This window comes from Stegostoma tigrinum, chromosome 16 (assembly GCF_030684315.1).
Source record: "Stegostoma tigrinum isolate sSteTig4 chromosome 16, sSteTig4.hap1, whole genome shotgun sequence".
Classification (NCBI taxonomy): Eukaryota; Metazoa; Chordata; class Chondrichthyes; order Orectolobiformes; family Stegostomatidae; genus Stegostoma; species Stegostoma tigrinum.
In genome coordinates, this window is record NC_081369.1 from 5579886 (window position 1) to 5602303 (window position 22418).

At 41.3% G+C, this 22418-nt stretch overlaps 1 protein-coding gene across 3 annotated transcripts in view; it reads right to left on the reverse strand.

Annotated features, from left to right (window-relative positions):
- The window catches only part of cog4 (component of oligomeric golgi complex 4), a 35649-nt gene extending 13970 nt beyond the window's left edge, over positions 1 to 21679 (reverse strand). The window contains exons 1-10 of one of the 3 annotated variants that reach the window (XM_048546292.2): positions 21539 to 21679; positions 17353 to 17435; positions 11936 to 12050; positions 9739 to 9913; positions 7228 to 7421; positions 6762 to 6867; positions 6001 to 6158; positions 4066 to 4124; positions 2857 to 2990; positions 1334 to 1452 (exon numbers count right to left, since the gene is read on the reverse strand). In XM_048546292.2, the coding sequence (XP_048402249.2) occupies positions 1334 to 1452; positions 2857 to 2990; positions 4066 to 4124; positions 6001 to 6158; positions 6762 to 6867; positions 7228 to 7421; positions 9739 to 9913; positions 11936 to 12050; positions 17353 to 17435; positions 21539 to 21655 (1260 nt within the window). In that variant the 5' untranslated portion in view covers positions 21656 to 21679. Of the gene's footprint in view, positions 1 to 1333; positions 1453 to 2856; positions 2991 to 4065; positions 4125 to 6000; positions 6159 to 6761; positions 6868 to 7227; positions 7422 to 9738; positions 9914 to 11935; positions 12074 to 17352; positions 17436 to 21306; positions 21468 to 21538 lie in introns of those variants that run through there. The other 2 variants (XM_048546291.2, XM_048546293.2) reach the window with 2 other exon arrangements.
- Positions 21680 to 22418: the final 739 nt, after the last annotated feature.

Genomic DNA, 22418 nt, shown 5'->3' on the forward strand with positions numbered 1-22418 from the left:
AATGTGAAGCTGGATGAACACAGCAGGCCAAGCAGCATCTCAGGAGCACAAAAGCTGACGTTTCGGGCCTGGACCCTTCTCTGATGAAGGGTCCAGGCCCGAAACGTCAGCTTTTGTGCTCCTGAGATGCTGCTTGGCCTGCTGTGTTCATCCAGCCTCACATTTTATTATCTTGGAATTCTGCAGCATCTGCAGTTCCCATTATCTCTGACACTTTGTGTGTGGTAAAGGTTCTTTCTTTCTCACATCACATTTGTTACTTTTGAAGATCACTTTAAATCTTCACTTTCTTAATCCTTTTTTAAAAAAAGCAAGAACAGCTTCTTCTTACTCTACCCAAATCTCTCATGACTTTGAAAACTTCAGTCAAACTTCCTCTCGGATGATAGATTTAGGTCTTTGGTTAATATTACAATCACACCACCCATACATTTTACTGAAAGGGTGGAAATCAGTGTACCACAGATACCTGTATGTATGATAAGTAGGCTTTAAAAAGCAGGATTTAAGGGTACTTACTAACATTTTACATAATGGCCTGGAACACCCCCAGGTGGCTGTAGCAATTAGCAAAAGATAACGTTCGGGTAGGCCTCAGATCATTCATGGTGTGTACTGAGACAGCAGATACAGAAACTAAACCTGCTGGAAATGCACATATCAGTCAGTGCCTGAAAAGGGAAGTTCAATACTGTAGTCTGGATGGGATCCTCCATTGGAATTGGTACACTGCTAAACCTCTGATTCTCTTCTAACATTTGGGCCACCATTCACATCATTCTGCCTTACAATCAGAGCTAAGCACCCAGAATTCTTCAAATACATGCTTTACTCAGCTGTCTTCCTGCTGAACAGCAAACATAGGGTAAAAAAAAATCAACCAATCAAAAATCTGACTTTCTTGGGGTGATTTGTTCAACTATTTCCTCTCTTTTCTAGATGTAGACAAGCCTAACCTCCACCTGGTGCCAAAAACTGGTGCCACCTGATTTAAACTGAGTGGAAGCAGTCAACAAACAGTCTGTTTTTGTAATTTTCTTATTTCTTTCTTCCATGCTTTTCTCTTCCAGAGCTGCCATTTGGTAGGATACATTCCCTCAAATAAACTCAAACAAATACTCATTTTCATATGGGGACTTGAACAGTTTGTATCAGTAAAGCTGTTTGACATTAACGGGGGAAGTCACAGGTCCACATTTCCACCCATGACCTTGGGGCAGTTAAGACAGTGGTCAGGAGCAGGAACTCTCTCTGGTTTTTCCCTCTTTAGCACTTTAAGAACTTATATTGTGACAATCATGACTATGAGAAATGTCAACAGTACAACACATACCTTGTTGACCATTTCTCTCATGAAGTATTCTTCCATTGTGATGTAATATCCAATAAGCTCCTGCATATTCCGGCTCAGCAAGCATAGGTTACAGAGTTTATCCAGTGCCTTCTGATGCTCTGAGTAACGAGCAATTAAATCACAGAAACAGGTCAGCAAGCATTCAATATCTTTATAGTCCATATCATATGCAGAGAATTTGCAGCAAATGCTCACATTAATATACAATGATATCAAACTCATAATGCAGGGTGGATTATGGCCTAGTGCAGGAAAGTAGGATAGTACAGGTGGTAATATATTTTTGGTGGTACAGACTTGATGGGCTGAAGGGCCTTTCTTTATATGCTGTATGATTCAATGAATACAGAAACAAGTCGCCATTTATGTTTTTACCAAGCCTCCTCCTACTTCACATATCTACTCTAAAAATATCTTTGTTTTATTCTTTTCCCCTCAGGTTTGACTGGTGTTCCCTTAAATGTATCTATTCTATTCATCTCCTTTGCTCCATTTGATAATGCGATCCACATTCTCATCACTGTCTCACTAAGTGTGTTATTCCTGAATTCTCTACAGGATGTTGCCGAGCATCTTCTATTTAGGCTTCTAGTTTCAGACTTCACTAATTACCCATAAAATCTGTACCCAAAACCCAAATCACAAATGGATAAGATTAAGCTGTATACTCTTTATGGGGGGGTAAGGGGCAGTTAGCTCAGTTGGCTGGAGGGCTGGCTTGCACCCTGCATTCAGTCTTGCCCCTCACCGGAGGTGTGGTGACCCTCTGATTAAACCACTCCCAGTTGTCCGTCTCTCCCATGTGACAGCAGCCCCATAATCCTCTGGAAACTACAGCAGGCAACTTTACCACTGAAAATTTACCATTCTTCATTGTTTGAAAAGTTAAAGAAGAACACGCTTGTTCTTTCTGAAATCAATAAACTTTCACATTCTGCTTCTGTACAACTCAAAAGATACGTAGTACAATCCTGAGACCCATAGATATGCAGCCTATGTGTCACATGTTCAGGCACCTTAACTGTGTTACGCACTGCTACACGAGGCAAGTATGGACATGCAGCCTTCCGGTTCCTGACTCCTGCTGCAAAGTCGGTGAATTTGAACACTTGTCAAAGAGATGAACAGACTCCACTCTGCGTCAAAGGCCCTCCAAACTTCACCTCAAGGATGAGTGTTAATCACTATGAGAAACCAAGATGCCCTACAATGGCAGCAGGATGAGAAGAGAACAAACAACAGTGAAAACATGACACAGCATCATGTAGTGGTGGAAGGCTAGTCAATTTCCATTTCTGTTTCAGTGTCAGTTGAGACCACCCAAACAGGATGGAGATGTGCTGTCAATTTGCACATTCACTTATCCAGCCAGGAACAAGTTACAAAGGCAGGGTAGACTGAACCAGGGAAGGGAGGATAAAATACCCCACAAAGTCATTAAACACAACCAATTCTAAATGTGTGTGGAAATTCCACCATTTACAGCAAGGAGATAACTGTACCTTGTTTCACTTCTTCTGATGCTACCGCATCACAAACTTCAAAATCTGCAGTGATTCTTCTCCTTAAGAAGCGCAGGTACAATTCTGCACGAGCATTCATCAATGTAACTTCCGCTAAAATAGTGTCCAATTCTCTGAAAATCAAAAATTCTTAAAGGTATAAACATGATTCATCCATTTACCAGGCTGTGCACAATGCAGCTGAACCGTTCTTCCCACTGCTTTAAATAATCTGTCTGCTGTGATATTAAACTATACAGACCAGGCCTCGGATTCCGTTCTAGGTTAAGTTGTTGGTGTTAGTCAGGCAACTATTTAAGTGCCCATGAGTTCAAGACAGCAAGAATCAGCAGGGGTTTGAGTCCTGATATTTATTCAGAGCATCTTGTTGGTCAGAAGGACAGCTGAAGAACAACATTTGGGGAGTGGTATGGGCAGCTGTCACAAAGAAAGGAAAATAATCAGCCTTCTTTCAATTCCTCATCATTATCCAGAGGCAGGGAAAGGAACAAGAGATTGAATGTACACACATGTAAAGAGAAAGCTACCAATGTCATTAGAAAGGCAAAAGGTGCTAACAATACAGGGAAAGATAAGAACAGACAGGGAATGACAAGTCCTTAGAGCAGAAAGTTACCCGATCCAGATGTAAGTTATTGACAGAAGCAAGCATGGAAATTGGAGAGGGTCTGATCACAATCTCTATTACGCTTGGATTGGGGCTTGCATCAAAAGACTGGAATATTATAGAAATTACATCCCTGTTTAAAACAAGGAGGAATGGATAAACTCTAAGTATAGTCCAATCAGCCTAACTTTTAGAAACAAACATCTGAGACAAAACTGATTGGAATTTTGAGAACTGTATTAGTAAAATGTATAATAAAGACAATTAGAAAATTATGAAGGGTATTTTTCAGACAGCTACAGGGAAAAGACATGCAAGTGTTATGCTGGCACAGATGCAATGGGCTGAACAATCTCCTTCAGTGCTTTCAATACTCAAACACTGGCTGACTGGACTCATGCACATACAATAAGGTAGTGGACTGTAATGGTACCCAAAGAATGCATGCCTATAGGAATCGAATGGAACTATTACGTCTCAAATAATGGGAGAGTGATAATAAACAACAAAGTCTGTTCATGTTTCTTCTGAGCAAAGCCAGGATACACAACAATCTCCAGCTACTCAGAATATGTTCCTACCTGGGCTCTATCTTATCCACCGTCAAGCTTCTCATCATACTGTTCTGAACACGCTGGAACTGTAAAACCACAAAATGAATCATGTCAATGCTTATGTTGCTTATAGCAGACATTTCCATTAAGGATTCAGTTCCACATAGTAACTATAAAACCAGATTTAGTATGAGGCCATTGTTTCAATACACACTGAAATGTTAGACACAAGTTTACACACAATCCCGCAGAAAGTGAATGCCAACCAGAGGTTAGTTGCCTTTCCTTGGGATAGAAAATAACGGAAGTGAAAAATAGCTTAGGTCACATACCCCCACACAACAAAACTTCCCAGCAGACAGGGTCTCTCAGTCTGCCTGCCCTTCTGGATAAAGAATAATCCATGCTACGTGGTGCTACTTTACAGAAGCAACAAAATAGGGATATATGGCACAACATCGTACTATAATGATTTGTTTTAGTGCAGATCCTGCAACTGGCCCTGAAGTGGGGCATGATAAAAGAAAACAGTGTTTGTTGCATTGTAACAATAAGCTCAAACTCTGGTGTATTTGTCCAATAAGCCAAATAGCTCCCTATTACTCCGAATTGAATGTGACCATGTGAAGAAAAGACCAGGGAATGGTTGCTTGTGGGGGATATAGCCTAGAGGACTGGTTGTCATGTGAAGTGTTGGACACAAAAGTATAACACACCTGGCTGAACAAATACAGCATCAAAACAAAGCTTAAGCAACCTATACACGGGTGACACAGACATATGCAGATGATAAGGAACCACTGGTTAAGATTTCTATCCCACAAACTGGGATTGCCTAATGTCTCATTAATGACAAATGGGTTCTAAATATATTCGCTCCCACGTGGGTTTGATAATAAGGTGCAGTGTGTGGTGAAACACAAGCCTGGATCTCTAGTCTGTGCTAAGTTAGTTAAGCTCGACAGGACACAAAGTTCCTAAAGTTGACCCAGCGTTGCTGAGGTAAAAGGATGAAGGTCAGATAATAATTGACGTTATTTGACCTCTTAAGTCCAAACCAGCCAAGTATCTGTTCTGATGCACAAGTGCATCCAGCCTACCATTACTGGTGAGTATCCTGAGCAAAGCATATGAGTTAACCCTAATCCAGCCATAACACAGACCATGCCTTGCAATTTTGACAGTACCTGTGAAATCACACTCAGATGAGGAAAGAAAATGGACGAGGAAGTAGTAACTGTCATTCTCTCGAGCCTTAATGCTTTAACTTATGGCCAATTAATTCAATTCTTTTTAAACTGCGTTATTCCAATTGAATAGTTGTCGATGTTATTTCTAACGGTAACATTTTCCATATCATTTACATCAGAACATATCCTCGGCTGGCAATGCACAAAATAAGTCAAATAACAGACAATGTTTCCTTCCAGCCCAAAGTCAAGATTGAAAAGTTAGCATTTGAGGAGGAAAATTAACAGTTTGAGCAAGGGAATTCAGTAATTTAAACTAAGGAAAAATCTTGATCCCTTAGACATTGTTTACACATAGTCTAGCTTCTGATCTTTCATAAAATCCAGTTCTGTGTCTTAGGTCTGCATTCACACCCAAAATTGTTCACTGACCTGCTGCTACCGCTCAGCACTCCTGGTTAAGACTTTTTTTCCCCAATTGTGCAGCAAGCTTTTGTGATTTGGAACACTGCATACAAGGGTGGTTGAAATATTATATTATAAATCCTATATTAGTAGGAAATTTAATAAGTACTGGAGGGGAAAATATTTGTAGAGCTTTAGGAAAATGACAGGAACATGCATCTATCAAACAGCCCTTTTAAAATGACATGTTGGCTGAATGGCCTCCTTTTAATCTACAATAATTTCTTAATGGGACCAAGTGTGTACCCAACAAAAGAACACTGCAAAACATTTTAGAATGTACAGAGACAAAGGAGGGTTAACTCACCTTTCTGTGATAATCCCTCTGCTGAATGAATTTATCCACCACCTTTTCAACCTGTTGATCACACTCCACCTGTAAGTATTTAATAAGTGTGTACAACCGCCCAGGTCCATAGTACGTTTCAACAATGGGCTGGTGAGTCTCCACGATTCGAGCAATCCCTGTGAGACAATGAAACAATACAAGTTCCACAACGAACCCTTCAGAAACTTTTCACAGCCGAGATGGAAAGTAAACATTCCTCTACTCCATAACAACTAGGTGCCTCATCCTCAAATTCATAACACACCAATGTGACATGTTTCAATTCCCACACCAGCCATTATGTAACCTCTGTGTTATACTATTCTCTCATTGTTATGGATCCATATCCTGGAAACATAAGTAGCAATGGGCAGGTGTCTCTCAGTTGCCAGGCAACGACATTTCCGAAAAGAAAGAATCTATCACCCTTAATGTTCATTGGCATCATCATCACTGACACCCCATGTTGAGGGGTGTGGGTTGCACACAGACCCTCAACAGTCAGCTAAAGAATTTTCTACATATATTTAATTCAACAGCAACCAATTATTAACTAGGAAAAGTGTGTCAATTTCCATGTTAATATGAAACTCTGCCCCAGCAACAATGGTCATTTCCATGGTTTAAAGAAAAGAGTGGATTCAATCGCTAGGCTTGAAAGTGGCAGGTTATTCTTCTGAACTCTTGTGCGGATCCTGCTAGTACAGCTTTTTAATTACTTCTCACTGAAACAGTCTTACCTTCAAAGAGCAGTGTGAGGGTATCAGCAAAGGTAACAGCTGCTCTACGATCACTCATCTCTGTGCTCAATGCCAAATGAAGGTTTTCTTCAGCTTTGTCTGCAATCTTCAGCGACAGAAAACAGATCAGTGTGACATATGGAATTCATTAACACACATTTACATTTAAAGCACCAATCACCAATCTAATACACCAATCTGTTCGCTCAGTCTGAGTCCTATCTGCAATTGCCCCATCCTCCCTCTAGAGTAACTGATTCAGTTACGGATGCAAAAAATAAACCCTTTTACATTAACATCTCATGAGTAAGGAAGAAAGATAAACTAATATTTAAATAGCAGCTTATATAGTACATCTGAAGCTTTAGTTATAGACATTGATGTAAATACCCAACTAATAAAGAGGATAAATTCTGATCCCATAATTAGAATTGAAGCAGATCTTATACACTCCTGGTCTCCTTACCTGTTTACACAGGTACTCTGAGAACTTGTTCAACCCTTCCTCGTGTAATCCCAGCAGTGGAAAAATCTTGAAGAAGCGCTCCACTTGTGGTAAGTCACCTTCTTTGATGGCCACATGAAACTTTTCAGCTACAATCACTCTTAACCGCTGTTCTGCCTCTTGCAAAAGGTTTAGGTTTGCGTCGATTATATTGGCTGTCAGGAGATTTAGCCACAATTAGTTGAGTAAAGAGTCCATGATACCACATTTATTCAATCATTCCCTTTAAAATATAAAGCTCCCCAGCTGTGGTGCTCAGGTTTCATTAAAAGGACTTGCTACTGACAATGACTCTCCCATGTTTCTCATCTCCAAGTGAAGACAGTGGTTCTACTGTTTAATTCTCATCTTTGCCTTTCAAGAGTTACCATCCTCAAAATAAACAAGCCAGTTATAAGAATGGAACTAAACTCCTGGGGATTTCAGAACTCGTGTGTGTGGATATCTTGCAGTTTAGATACTGCAATAGTTTGCCGTTCTGCTTACAAAAGTGCAAGGTTGTTCCCTGGTCAGTACCAAAACAGTGGCCTACCACAGTGGCTCACTGGTTAGCACGGCTGCCTCAAAGCGCCAGGCATCCGGGTTCAATTCCACCCTTGGGCAACTGTCTACGCGGAGTTTGTACATTCTCACAGCATGAGTGTGGGTTTTCATATGGTACTCTGATTTCCTCCCATAATCCAAAGACATGCAGGTTATGTGGATTGGCCATGGTAAATACGGGTTTAAGGGGATAGCGTAGGAGAGCTGGTCTGGCTGGAATGCTCTACAGGTCTCAATGCAGACTCAGTGGGTCGAATGGCCTCTTACCGTACTGCTGGGATTCTATGATTCCCAGCCAAGATAATATCAGCAGTTTTGCCACTTGGTTTATTTAGTGTGATGGTGCCAGTATATTGCAGGAAATTATGTCTTTCTGTTCTGTACACGGCCATTATTTGTGTCAACGAGTCTTAATCCGTGATAATAAAATGTGAGGCTGGATGAACACAGCAGGCCAAGCAGCATCTCAGGAGCACAAAAGCTGACGTTTCGGGCCTAGACCCTTCATCAGAGAGAGGGATGGGGGGAGGGAACTGGAATAAATAGGGAGAGAGGGGGAGGCGGACCGAAGATGGAGAGTAAAGAAGATAGGTGGAGAGGTAGGGAGGGGATAGGTCAGTCCAGGGAAGACGGACAGGTCAAGGAGGTGGGATGAGGTTAGTAGGTAGCTGGGGGTGCGGCTTGGGGTGGGAGGAAGGGATGGGTGAGAGGAAGAACCGGTTAGGGAGGCAGAGACAGGTTGGACTGGTTTTGGGATGCAGTGGGTGGGGGGGAAGAGCTGGGCTGGTTGTGTGGTGCAGTGGGGGGAGGGGACGAACTGGGCTGGTTTAGGGATGCAGTAGGAGAAGGGGAGATTTTGAAACTGGTGAAGTCCACATTAGGCCATATGGCTGCAGGGTTCCCAGGCGGAATATGAGTTGCTGTTCCTGCAACCTTCGGGTGGCATCATTGTGGCACTGCAGGAGGACAATGATGGACATGTCATCTAGAGAATGGGAGGGGGAGTGGAAATGGTTTGCGACTGGGAGGTGCAGTTGTTTGTTGCGGACTGAGCGGAGGTGTTCTGCAAAGCGATCCCCAAGCCTCCGCTTGGTTTCCCCAATGTAGAGGTAGCCGAACCCTTAATCCATTCCTGCCAAAGTAGCCGAATGAAAATTCTATGCCTACTACTTTCTCCAGCCACAGCCTGCATGTTAGGTGAAACTTGAAATTGTACTATAAATGCAAACTGGTACAGCAGAAACATGAAATCCACTCGTGACATTTTAAAATCATAGGGACAACACAGGTCATTACCAATTTCAAAGCATTTTTTATTACTGCTTTAACTGAGTCCAGCTGAGTGTCTGACTGCAGTAGCACTGTTAGCTAGCGTAACAGTTAATCCGCCCATACGGCATAATCACGGGCAAGTCCCTCCTGTATATTTTGTTTTTCACATTGTAAATAGATAAAAATGATGTCATTATCTCAGAGGTACAGTTATGTCCTCAGAACAAAGTAAAATGTGTGCACAGAAGCTCAGCTCTCTTCATAAGTATTCTCTGCTGATTAGACGCTGTTTCTGCCTTTTGGAATTTATCAAGTATAAGAAGTTCTTGTGACTTCTACAAGACTTTGGGGACATGCAGTATAGAAGCAGCTATGTGCTATGCCTCAGCAGCAAAGTCCATTTCCATAAGCAAGCCCTTGCGCTCTTCAGGCTAGAGAGTGGTTTTATCCTCACTTACCCTAGTATCTACTTAACTGTGGGCCCAGCATTAGGTTCTGGATTGATGCTGCACAGAATAATTACATGTTAAAAAAAAAAGAGGGAAGTTGATTTAAATCCAATCAGTTTAAGCAAGAGTTTAACTGAAGATGAAACAGCCAACCTATTTTAGCTTCATAGCTGAAGGCTTAAGTGAGTTACTATTTCTGGGTCCTCACCTTCCTTGCCCTGTCTGCTCAGTTCAATTACAGATTTGTCGAGTGACAGGTACCGATGAACGTGTGCTGCTGCCTGCTCATAGTCCTCATTGCGCAGAGCTGTCTGTACTCCATCAGTGCAGAATTTCAGATCCAAAATGTCATCTGCTCGTTGAATAGCCTGGTAAATCCGGTTCTGCACAGCACAGACAAGACTGTAATTATCACACTGAGCCTGTTGGCCCTCTTTTACTCTGATTGCCTTTCTCCTCAGATATTTAACATTTCTGAACCTCATAAGAGCTGCTGGACACAAGAGGAAACTGGAGAATCTCACGTTAATGACGCCAGGTTGTGATGACAAAACATTTTTCACTGTAATTTCCAAATACACGTGACAATAAAATCATTCATTCATTCCCAGGCGTCTAGCGATGATTGAATTTGCAATCTGGAACATTGCAAAAATATTTGCTTTTCAATGTGATTCAGAACTTGCTTTTCATCTGGTATTATTTCAATGAAACTGTTTTTGAACTAATAAAGCAGCTGTTGTGAAATTTCACTAGATTGACAGCTTGATATGGTAATAAGTAACAGATTAAGACAACATGAAGTGGGTTCCTAAGGATAGGACCTCAGTTGGGCTGGAGGACAGTGCAGTTGAAGTGATGCAATGCATTTTGCATGGATTGATTCCCTCTACCCACCCGAGAAAAAAGTGTATGCGTGGGAAAAGGTTCATATTGACAATATCTCAGGGGTAACTGACAGCATTCCAAAAGCATAGTCCCAGGACCACTAAGTATCCTCAAGATCTCCCACCCCTCATCCCCTTCTCTGTCACTGTACTTGTTGAAAGCCTGTTACCTCTAACTATCGTCAGTTCTGTGAAAGGTCATCAACCTAAAACGTTCACTTTGTTGCTCCCTCCAAAAGTGCTGCCAGGCCTGCTAATTATTTCCAGCAATTGTCCAGATTTTGGAATAGAGAATTTATTTCAGCTTAATTAACACATAGAAGTAAAATACAGCAAGATGTTAAGAATGCAGCAGTTACACAGAATTTACAGTACAAAAGCAGGCCATTTGCCAATGGTCGATGGCAACATTTCTGATCCACACAGGTTTTCTGCCACCTTACTTCACCTAACTCATTCGGCATATCACATATTCATTTGTACTTCATGCATTTACCCAGCTTCCTCTTAAGTGAACAGCACAAATAAATTTAGTCACTCCACTTTGCAGCATACTCAGTTACATTCTAGTTAAATAACAATAAATGATAAATATTGAAAACCAATTCAAAAGAAGCCATCCACATTAATTGAATCATAATTTTGGAGGGTATATTTGTTGCAGTTTTACACATAACATTCGAGTGCAGATACTTAAGATTTAATCTGGACAACAAGAGTTTCCCAGGCCACCTGTGTGAACATTTCTCAGATTTCAACAAATACTCTTCAGAGGTCACACTTGCCAAACATCCCTAAATAAAAGACTCAAGTTAAGGAAAATTACACAGAGTGTATCTGCTGATGTTTTGATCATACCTTTAGTACATTGATAAAAGTTTGCTGTGACCTATCCAATTTCAAATTAATCAACTTAACCTGGTTCCAAAAGGAATTTGGAAATATAATTTCAAAAATGTAGTCTGGAATTTAAGGTTATGAAATGAAACACAGTATTATAAATTTGCTCATCTGGAAAAATAAATTCAAACACATCATGTACCTGCTCACTATTCATTTACTCTAGCTTGGATTTTTTAAAGTTCATTTATTCATGTGGGTGTCACTAGCTGTGTCGGGATTTCTTGACCATCCCTACCACAAATGCATATCATTTCCTTCACTGTGAATATTCTGCCAATACTCTACACCTAAGCTTACATATAAATAATGAGCAACTGACCGAGATCGCAGGAATGCCCAGTTTCCATGGAAGCATATCCTTCAGGTGGGCAGAAAATGGAGATTAAATAGGCTCAGATATAAACCTCGGTCTGATGATAGTCAAGAAAACAATATGTCTACTGTAACAATTAGTCCATATGGCAAGTTTAACATGTCACCAACTGTTTCAGAGACTGGGATTATCAGACAACAAAAATAAAACTCAAAAACTGACACTGTCCCTTTATTACTCATGGATGTCATAGCTGTAATTTACACAATAGTTGCACTTGGGTTGTAAATCAATTGCCATACCTTGGCCAAATCAAGCTGCCGAACTTTGCTGCTGACATTTTCAGCCAGGTTGCATGTAAAAGTGATCATCCCTGCAAGCTGCTTGGCATCCCCTTCGATCAACTGCAAGTTTGGACTGGGGAAGAATGCAAGAAAGGACTGTGAAAAAAATAACAATGCAAGCACTATGAAGTAGAGAGTGGAACACTGCATTTCGCACAAAAAGAGGCACAGCTGGACAGACTGTATCAGTACAGAGAAAAGACCAGCTAACATTTCAGCTGTGTTTCCTTCAAATGTGGTTAAACGTCATTTATACAATGGATTGAGGAACCCTCACAGAACACCATTCTGTTTAATGAAACAGTTAAACATTTCAACATACATACTGGATTAATATGCACGTTTTGAGATCAAAATAAACAGACATCAGCATCAGGAAGCGGCAACTGTTGCATTTTACAAACTCACTGTTAATATTGATATGTCTGTTCTCCAGGGCAGCTATAAGAAATTCCAACAGTTTCTCAAGCATAAAACAATATTGTTTGCTGTGGCGACACAGTGCCTCAAATGAGCAAACACAAAATGCTGAAGCTTCCTGAGAGCCACCGTACTGCACTGCACAAGTCCCTTCATTTGCAACATTGGTCACTCGATTCAGAAAAGTATATTGGAGTGAAAACAAAACATCCTAATGCTGCTATTTCAACTGTGAAGAGCAGTCAGCAGGACATTTAGAACATACTCAGGTAGTGTCTGTACAATCACCAACTGGTGAAAACAATTTCAAAAGATGAATTTTGAATTCCATACAATCATACTACACAGCAGTTCACTTGGCCCATTACATCTGTGCTCTCATTCCCTCTTCCCCCGTAGTAGTGAAAATTTATCCATTTTGAGTACATTCCCCTTTTCTGTGTTATCCATTTCAAGGAAATTTAAAAGCCCCTTTTGAAAGTTACTATTGAACCTACTTTCAACACCTTTCAGGCAGTTTCCTTTGATCTTAACAGCCCAATCCATTAAAAAAAAGTGTTTCCCTTCCCCCACTTTGCTCGTGTCTTTTTTAAGGCATTTAAAACTGTGCCTTCTGGTTAATAGACCCCCGGCCAGTGGAAACAGTTTGTCCCAATCTACTCTATCAAAACCTCTCACCTATGAGCACCCTCATTACAAATATATGAAATAAGAATAAGTACACTGTTCCAACATTCAACACGATCATCTGTTTGTGTTTCAAATTCCATGTTCCCAGCTACTTCCAAAAACATTGAATTCCCTTCCCAATAAGAATCTACCTATCTCCACATAAAAAATATTCAATGACCTGCCTCCATTGGCTTCCGAGACCGAGTTCCAAAGTCACACAAACTACTGAAAGGAAAACACTCCCCTCATCTCTGTCCTAAAAAGACAATCCTAAGTTTTAAAGGTGTCCTCAGGTCTGCATTCAGCCACCAGAGGAAACATAATTTTCACATCCACATTGTCAACACAGTTCAGGATCTAAGACACTATAATCAAGTCTTCCTTCACAATTCTAAACTCCAGCGAAAACAAGTCCAATCTATCAAATCTATCCTCATAAGAAACCCACTCATTCCAGGTACCGATATAGTAAACCTCTGATAAACTACCTCCAATATACTTACACATTTACGTAAATAAGGAAACCAAATGGAAAGACAGGAGTGAAAGGGTAATATCACTGAGTCTGCGCACAATCTCACTGTGGTGAATTAAAGAAAATCTGGAATTAAAAGCTACATTAATAGTAACCTTGAAACCATAATCAATTGCAGTTAAAAATCCATCTGGTTTACTTTTTTTTGCGGGGGGGGGGGGGGGGGGGGGGGGAGTCTACCATTTGTACCTGGTCTGGTCTACATTATCCACAGAAATGAGGCCTATGTTTGACTGCCTTCTGAAGTGGACCTAGCAAGACATTCAGTTCAGTGGGCAATTAGGAATGGGCAAGAAATGGTAGCCCAGCCAACAGCACCTAAGTCCTTCAAATGAATAACTTAAAATTGCACACACTGTTTGAGATAACAAGGTGTAGAGCTGGATGAACACAGCAGGCCAAGCAGCATCGTAGGAGCAGGAAAGCTGACGTTTCGGACCTCGACCCTACTTGAAGAAGGGTCTAGGCCCAACATCAGCCTTCCTGCTCCTATGATGCTGCTTGGTCTGCTGTGTTCATCCAGCTCTACACCTCGTTAACACAGTATTTGAGATGTGATCTCATCAATGTTCTAGATAACTGAGACATAACTTTTATGTTCAATACTGGGGCAATATACACAGCATTCCATTAGCTTTCTTAACGACTTGCAGTTCCTTTACACTAACCTTTTGTGACTCATGCACTACAGCACTCAGATCCTGCTATTTTGCTGTGAGGAAAAAAATTCCAGTTTCTGTAGTCTCTCCATAGTCCCTCACCCCTAGAAAATTACTTCTGCACTCTGTTCCTGTACTGTGGAATCCAGAATTGAACAGATTACTCCAACAGAGGTCTAATTGTAATTTCTGATAGTTTACAAGACTACAAGTTCTAAGAACAGAAGTCAGACATTAGGTTCATCATGTCAAATCCATTATTCAATGTGAGCACGGCAGATCTGAAAATCCTCAACTCTACTTTCTGGTCTTAATCCTGTAACCCTTGCTTCCCTACCATTTATCTCCACCTTGAATATATATAACAACACAACCTCAGCAGCCCTCTGCGCTAAAGAATTCCACAGGTTCACTGGCGTCTAAGAGAAGAAATTCTTCCCTCTCTCATCAGGCTTTTTGATAGAATATTTCAAAATTATGAACATGCTGGTAGAGTACAAACTATTCCCACCCGTAAAAGGAGCAAGAACAAGAGACACAGATTTGAAGTGATTAACCAAAGAAGCAAGGATGAAACTAGGAATAAGATTTTCACTCAGCGAATTGCCAGGACATGGAATGCACTGCCTGGAAGTGTAGCAGAGGTGGGTTCAATTGACACATTGAAAAGGGCATTGCATGATTATTTGGATAAAATAAATACACAAGGTTATGGGGGGAAAGCTGAAGATTGGCAAAAGGTAATACCACTCATTTCGACAGTGTGTGCAGGCTCAATGGTCTGAGACCTTCTTCTGCATCATAACACTTCTGTCATTCTGTGATCTCTGTTTTGAAGGGGCCACCCTTACTCCGAAGTGATATTCCCTGGTCCTAGACTCTCCCACAAGGGAAAACAATCTTTCTGCATCATTCAATTGAATAAGTGGCTGAGAACTGGTAATAGGAGGAACTGCATCACATTTCTGAGGAACTGGGACCAGTTCTGGGGCAGGGAGGTCCCTGGACAGGTTACACCTTAATAGTGAGAAATCCTTACAGGGAGAATTACTAGTGCTGTTGAGGTGGGTTTAAACTAGCTTATCACAGGGACAGGAACCTGAGAAGTAACCCAAATTGGGAGTTAGTAATATTACTAACTGTAAGTCAAAAAGAAGCCGGGAAGACTAGAAGATAGAATAAACAAACTAAGCACTGTGCATGACATCAGTAAGATAAAGTTAAAAGTATTCTACCTAAAATGTACACAACTTCTGCTTTAAGGAAGATTATCTGAAGACACAAACAGAGACACAGCAGCATGACCGTAATTGCCATTATAGAAACTGAGTTGCATGGTAACCAGGACTGGGAACTGAATATTCAAGGATAGTTGACATTTTGGAAGGATAGACAAGGTGGAGATGGAAGTGCACCAATAACAAAGAATGAGATCAGTACATTACTAAGGGAGAATCTCTGAACAGAGGAACAAAATGTGCAATCTGTTTGTGAATTGCTAAGAAACAGCATGGGACAGCAGACATTAGTTGGGAGTTATTTCTAGGCACAGTATCACTCCAGAGATGAGAGAATCATGTAACTGGGCAACAGTTATCAGGTATGACATTAATCTGCGTACAGACTGGATAAATGATTCAGCACTAAAGCTGTAGAGGGCAGGTTTCTGGATGGTGTTAGGGATGGTTTTCTAGACCAGTATTTTGAAGAGCTAAGTAGAGACATGCTATTTTATATTTAGTATTTTTAATGAAACAGGACTAATTAACACACGTGTTATAAAAGAACCTTGACAAATGAGTGACCATAATATGATAGAATTTTACACAATTTTGAAAATAAGGGGGTTCAGACTGAAGCAAGGGTGTTAAATCTGAATATGAGAAATTGTGAAGGCAGGAGGCAAATTAGAAAATACATTGAAAGGAATGACTGTACATAGACAATGGAGAGTCTTTAAAAAAACTGTAACATGACTTACAGACAGCATTCCTTCATTGGTTCAAAGTGCAAAAACTTAATGAAAGGGTCAGTCACCATGGCTAGCTAAGGAAGTCTAGGGTTAAACATTAACAGAAAAGGCCCATGGTTCCCAGAAATAGCAGTAATTCTGAGGATTGGGAAGTTCATAGAATACAACAAGAGGGCCAAGAAACTGATAATGGACAATGAGAGTCTGAATTCAATCTGCTAAGACAAAATAAAAGAGCTGTAAAAGCTTGTACAGGTATGTTAAAAGGAAACATTTGCCTAAAATGAACACAAGTCTTACAAAGTCAAGAGAATTTATAATGGAGAATAGAGAAATAGTAGAAAAACAAAATGATTACTTCGTGTCTGTTCACGGAGGAAGATACCCAAAATTCCAAAGATCTAAAGATCTATGTGGCTTTCGAGAATGAGGAGTTAAAGGGCATTAGCGTTAGTAAGAAGATCATACTTGAGAAATTCCCTTTTACCCCAGTTACTGGTACTGAACTGAAATCCACTCATTTCACGCCAATCTTTGAGCCATGTCATAAATATCTGAGAAGAAAATAATTACATCGTGGAATAACTCCAGAGGGGCCAGTATCCCATCACGATTTTACACATTATTTACATGGGGCGGGGAGGAGTCCTTGACACTGATCCAGCTTTTTCAGAGCCAACTCTCAGAGTGAACAGGATCTCTGGTTCACCTGTTTATATCTGCCACCCAAGGCTCCCTGGTAGGACAAGATTAACAGCCCAAATCAGGGAACTCATTCTGAGATCCACCAGGCTGACCTCCTTACAAAAACTATACACAGTATTACACAAAACCCTCAACACAGAAACAGGCCATGCAGCCCAAATATTTATTCGCCAAATGACAAAAAGCCATGTTCATTATTACAGCTTTTTAAACTTAAACGTAGCGAACTAGTATTTAAACAGACCCAATGACAAATCTGCAAAGCAATCTGTTTACAAAAAAAATTGTCTAAAGCAACGTTCTTGAACACAGTGGAGTTAGGAAGTTGATTTTTTTTAAAATGTTGTTATCTCAGCCTTTAATGGTAAAAGTTTCTGTTCTTTAATCACAACCTTTTCACATTACTACCTACCCCATTCGGTGTAGAGCTGCCATCTTACTGTCTAGGCTGCTCTGCTGTCCAATGAGAGCCTCAAGCTCTGCTTCAACCTCTTTCTGCAGAAAGAAGAAAAGGAAATAAACAGCATAAACACAACTCACAGACAAGCACCACACAGATTACACCAAACACCGATCTTCACATCCATTACGTACAGAGCACAGAAACAGACACACACAATACTCCTCTGACTGGGCAAAATGCCAGTTGTATCATAGTGCATTTGGGGAAAAAGTAGACCTACGTTTTGCTTGAGTCAGTTAGACAGAGAGCAGCTGCTTTGTCTCAACAGTCATTATGAACAATATGATGGAGCTGTCAAATGTCAACATAAGATCAATCATATTGTCACTTAGCATTGACAGTGAACAAATGCTTAATTTGCTCCTTGAGCACAGAGGAGGGGCTGTACTGAGGATTTGATGGAACTAATGGTGGTCTTGCAGCTCAATACCTTTATTCAATGAGTATTTGAGCCATACAAACCAAGCTGGTCCTACATTTGCGTTTTATGATTTCAGTCACAATGATAATGGGATTTCTACAATTCAACTCATGCTCCTGGAACTTTTTTTCACGTTTAATATTATGTAAGCATCGCTGACATCACGAGCACCCTGAATTTGAGCAGATGGTAGGGTGATGGTGAACCACCTACAACTGAAAGACTGCTACGCCATTGCAGATTGCAGTTAAGCAGCTCCCACATTGCTATGGGTCTGGAATCCAGTGTAGGCCAGGTGGGTAAAGGCAGCAAACTTCCTTCTCTAAAGGGCATTTGTGAATCAGATGGGTCTTTACAACTAGCTTCATGAGGATTATTAACGAGCCTAACATTTTATTTTAGATTAATTAAAACTCTACTACTGCCATGGTGGAATTTGAAGATGTAGGGGGCAGGGGAGATCTGAATTATTACCCCAGCAATTTGAAATTATGCTGCAGATCCTTTCTTGTTCCTGATCAACATTCATTAGCCCCTACTGAAAAGTTCAGGTGTCAGAACATTAAATGCATTCAGGATTAAGCTCACATATAATGCCCTCCATGGTTTAAAAAAAAAGCCTGCTGCTATTCACTAGCACACTACACGTCTGACATTACTGCCACTCAGTGAGCAGACTCAGTTCGAACTGTGCTCGTGATAGAGAGAGCACTGTCAAAAGAAAGGCCTGCGCTTGCACAGTACCTCTCACAAGATGTTCCAAAACACTCAACAGCTAACAAAATATGCTCGGAACACAGTCACTTTGTTTAACATATGGAGGACAATTTGCACACAGCAAATTAGCTACATGGCAACACTAAGATATAAAAACAGAAAACACTGGAAATGATCAGCAACTTAGGCAGTATTTATGGAGAGAGGGAGACAGTTTTGAGTTAAATCTAACTTTATTCTCAGCATAATGATCAGATAGTATGTTTCTGTGATTTGGTTCAGTAATGAATATTAGTCTGGGTAATAGGAAGAACTTGCTACTCTTCATTAATGCAGTACCATTGGATCTAGTATGTCCACCTGACTGGTTAAATGAGGCTCAGTTCAACATCTCAACTGAACAATAGTACAGCACTCCCTTGATACTGTCCTAGAGTGGCACTGTTGATTTTAATGCTCCAGTCTGTGGAATGAACTCACAACCTTCTGATTCAGAAGCAGGAATACTCACAACTGAGCCAGGGCTGACACAGGAGGGAAACAAAAAAAAAGACGGTCTAAAAGAAAATTGGAGGGGAGAAAACTATTTTTATAAAAGGTGTTCACTTTCATTTATACATATTATAAATCAACATATACGTTTCCCCCATTTGACAATCCAGTAGCAATGATGCTACCCAAGGAAGAAGAAACTTACTAAAAGGGAAGACAAGGCAACCAGGGCAGACACTAAAAGTCAGGAACAGCATAAAATCGAAAGAAAAAGCAGATAGTGTGAAGATTAGCGGGAAGCCAGAGGATTGGGAAGCCTTTAAAAACCAGCAAAGACAAGTTTTAAAAAAAGCAATAAGGAGGGAGAAGATGAAATACAAGAGTAAGATGGCTATTAATATAAAAGAGTATTCCCTAGAGCATTTTTTAAAGATATATAAAAGATATAAAAGACGACAAGAATGGACATTGAACAGCTGGAAAACGAGGCTGGAGAAGTAGTAATGGAGAACAAAGAAATGGCAGAGGAACTGAAAAGTCATCATGGTGGAAGACGCCAGCAGCCTATCAAAACTTCGAGAGTGTCGGGGGCACAGGCGAGTGAAGTGGCCATCACTAAGGAAAAGAAGCTGGGGAAGCTGAAAAGTCTAAAGGTGGATAAATCATCTGACCAGATAGATGACATCCTAGGGTTCTGAGGGAGCTACTGGAAGCATTGGTGGTAATCTTTCAGGAATCACTACAGTCAGGGAGGGTCCAAGAGGACTGGAAGATGTATAGTGTAACACCCCTGCTTAAGGGAGGCAGAAGAATGGCAATTATAGGCCGGTCTGCCCAAATACGGTTGTTAAGATTTGAGTGTCAATTATTAAGGTTTAGATTGTGGCATCCTTGGAAGTGCCTGGTAAAATAAGGATGAGTCAGCATGCCTGACAAATCTGTTTGAAATCTTTTAGGTAACAAGCAAGTTAGACAAGGGAAAGCCAGTGGACATGATCTATTTGGATTTCTAGAAGGCCTTTGACAAGGTGCTTCACTGGAGGCAGCAAAATATGATAAGAACCCATAGCGTTAAGGGCTAGGTAATGGCATGGATAGAGGATTGACTGACCAGCAGAGAGTGGCGAGTATCTTTATCAGAACGGCAGCCAGTGACTACTGGCATTCCGCAAGAGAGTGTTGGGACCACACTACCTACGTTATACAATAGCAGTCTGGAAAAAGGAACTGAAGGCATTGTTGCTCCGTTTGCAGATAACAGAGAGATGTCGGAGGGAAAGGTAGTATCAGGGGCTGCGGGATTTAGAGGCGAAGAGAGTGGGCAAAGAAATGGCAGATGGTATGTAATGTGGATATGTGTGAGGTTATGCACTTTGGCAGAAAGAATAAAGGCGTAGACTATTTGTAAACATGGAAAGGTTTTGGAAATCTGAAGCACAATGGGACATGGGAATCCTAGTTCAGAATTCTCTTCAGGTTAATATGCAGGCTCAGATGGGAAGGTAAATTCAATGTTAGCATTCCTTTCAAAAACATTGGAATATAAGATCAAGGATGAACTGCAGAGACTAAGGCTCTGATGAGACCATATTTGGCATGTTGTGAGCAGCTTTGTGACCCAATTCTAAGGATGGATGTGCTGGCCTCAGAGGGGGTCCAGAGGAAATTCACAAGAATTATCCCAGCAAAGGAGGGCTTGTTATATGAGGAGCAGTTGAGGACTCTGGTTCTGTATTTGGCAGAGTTTAGAAAAATGAAGGGGGAAATCGCATTGAAACTCCCAGCATACCGACATGCCTCGACAGAGTGGAAGTGGAGATGTTGCTTCCACGAGTAGTACAGACTAGGGCCAGTGGCCATAATCTCAGAGCGAAGGGACGGCACTTTAGAAATGTAATGAGAAGGAACTTCTTCCTCCAGAAGGCGGTGAATCTGCATAAAGGTGTGGAGGCCAAGTCACTAGTGTCTTTAAGACAGAAATCAATCCCCTTACTAAACGAGAACCCAAGGTTATGGGACATTGGCAAGAAAATTGAGTTGAGAAACATATCAGCCACAAACGAATGGTGGAGCAGACTCAACGGGGTGAATGCCTTCATTCTGCTCCTGCATCTTATGGTCTCAGAAGTAACTGTTTGTGGGAGCTTGCTGTGCACGAACTGGCTACAACTTTTCTGGAATTATAGTGATGGCAACACTTGCTGAAATACTTTACCGCGGTGTGCTTTTGGTTCCTAACAGTAGGCATGTGCGAGTCTTGTGTATGTACACACCTGCACGGTTAGCCCAAGGAAGCGCTGATATAGAGCATGGGCCGCGATGTAGATGTGGTTATATTGTACTTGCTGTAAGTTGTATCCATTTGTAACATGAGACGATTTAAAGAGCCGCAGCAACAAATACATATTTCCACTGTCTCTCAGGGAGCTCGCTGTGGGTTGCCCCTGCCTCCTATCATTGCTAACTAAACCCCGCCCCCCTCCCTCAATCAGCCGGGCCCCGCACCTCCTCGCTGCACAGTTTGCTGTAGGCCTCCTGTAACTCGGCGACCTCCGTCAGACCCTCCAGGAACTCCATGGACAGACTCGAACAGCAGCTGCTCGACGTGGAAGCGGCCGCCATCTTCGCCGTCGCCCCGGCAATCCACTTCCGGTGATGGCCGATCCCCGCCTGAAAGCCCCAACAATGGAGAGGATGGGCTCTCCAGCATCTGGAGTTCTGTTATCTCTGACCCAAGGGGGTAGATGGTGTCAATTGTATCTGACTAATGGTCCTCACACAATCTGTGAAACAAAATCAAATTGGACCTACTGGCATCTCACAAATCAACAGCACTTTAGGAAAAACCAACACCACTCAATCAGTCTAATTAGTTTTAAATACCACTAAGGCCATTGACTCTGCAAACCCCACGTACACTTTTACAAAACAAGCTCAATAAACTTGACACAACCTAATTCATTTGAACCCGACCAGGATTAAAGCATTCATATCAACATTGCCAAGAGTGGTTGTAATTTACTCTGCCAATAGCCCCTGTAGGAGGTCTTGTGGCTCAGAGGTAGCCTCCCTACCTCTAAATAAAAATCGAGAGCAATGTGGATGCTGTAATTCAGAAACAAAAACAGAATTTGCTGGAAAAGCTCAGCAGGTCTAGCAGCATCTGTGAAGAGAAATCAGAGTTAACGTTTCAGGTCCGCTCCCAACTCCACAGATGGAGTCTTACTCAGGCCAGACCTACTCAGCTTATCCAGCAAATTCTGTTTTCCCAATCTCTGAATTGGAAGCTCCAGGTTTGAGCCCTACCCAGGATTTGGTGACCAAGTTCATATTTGCCAGTCAAGCAATAGCCAGTCATGGACTTGTACCTTGACTGTATCTCATT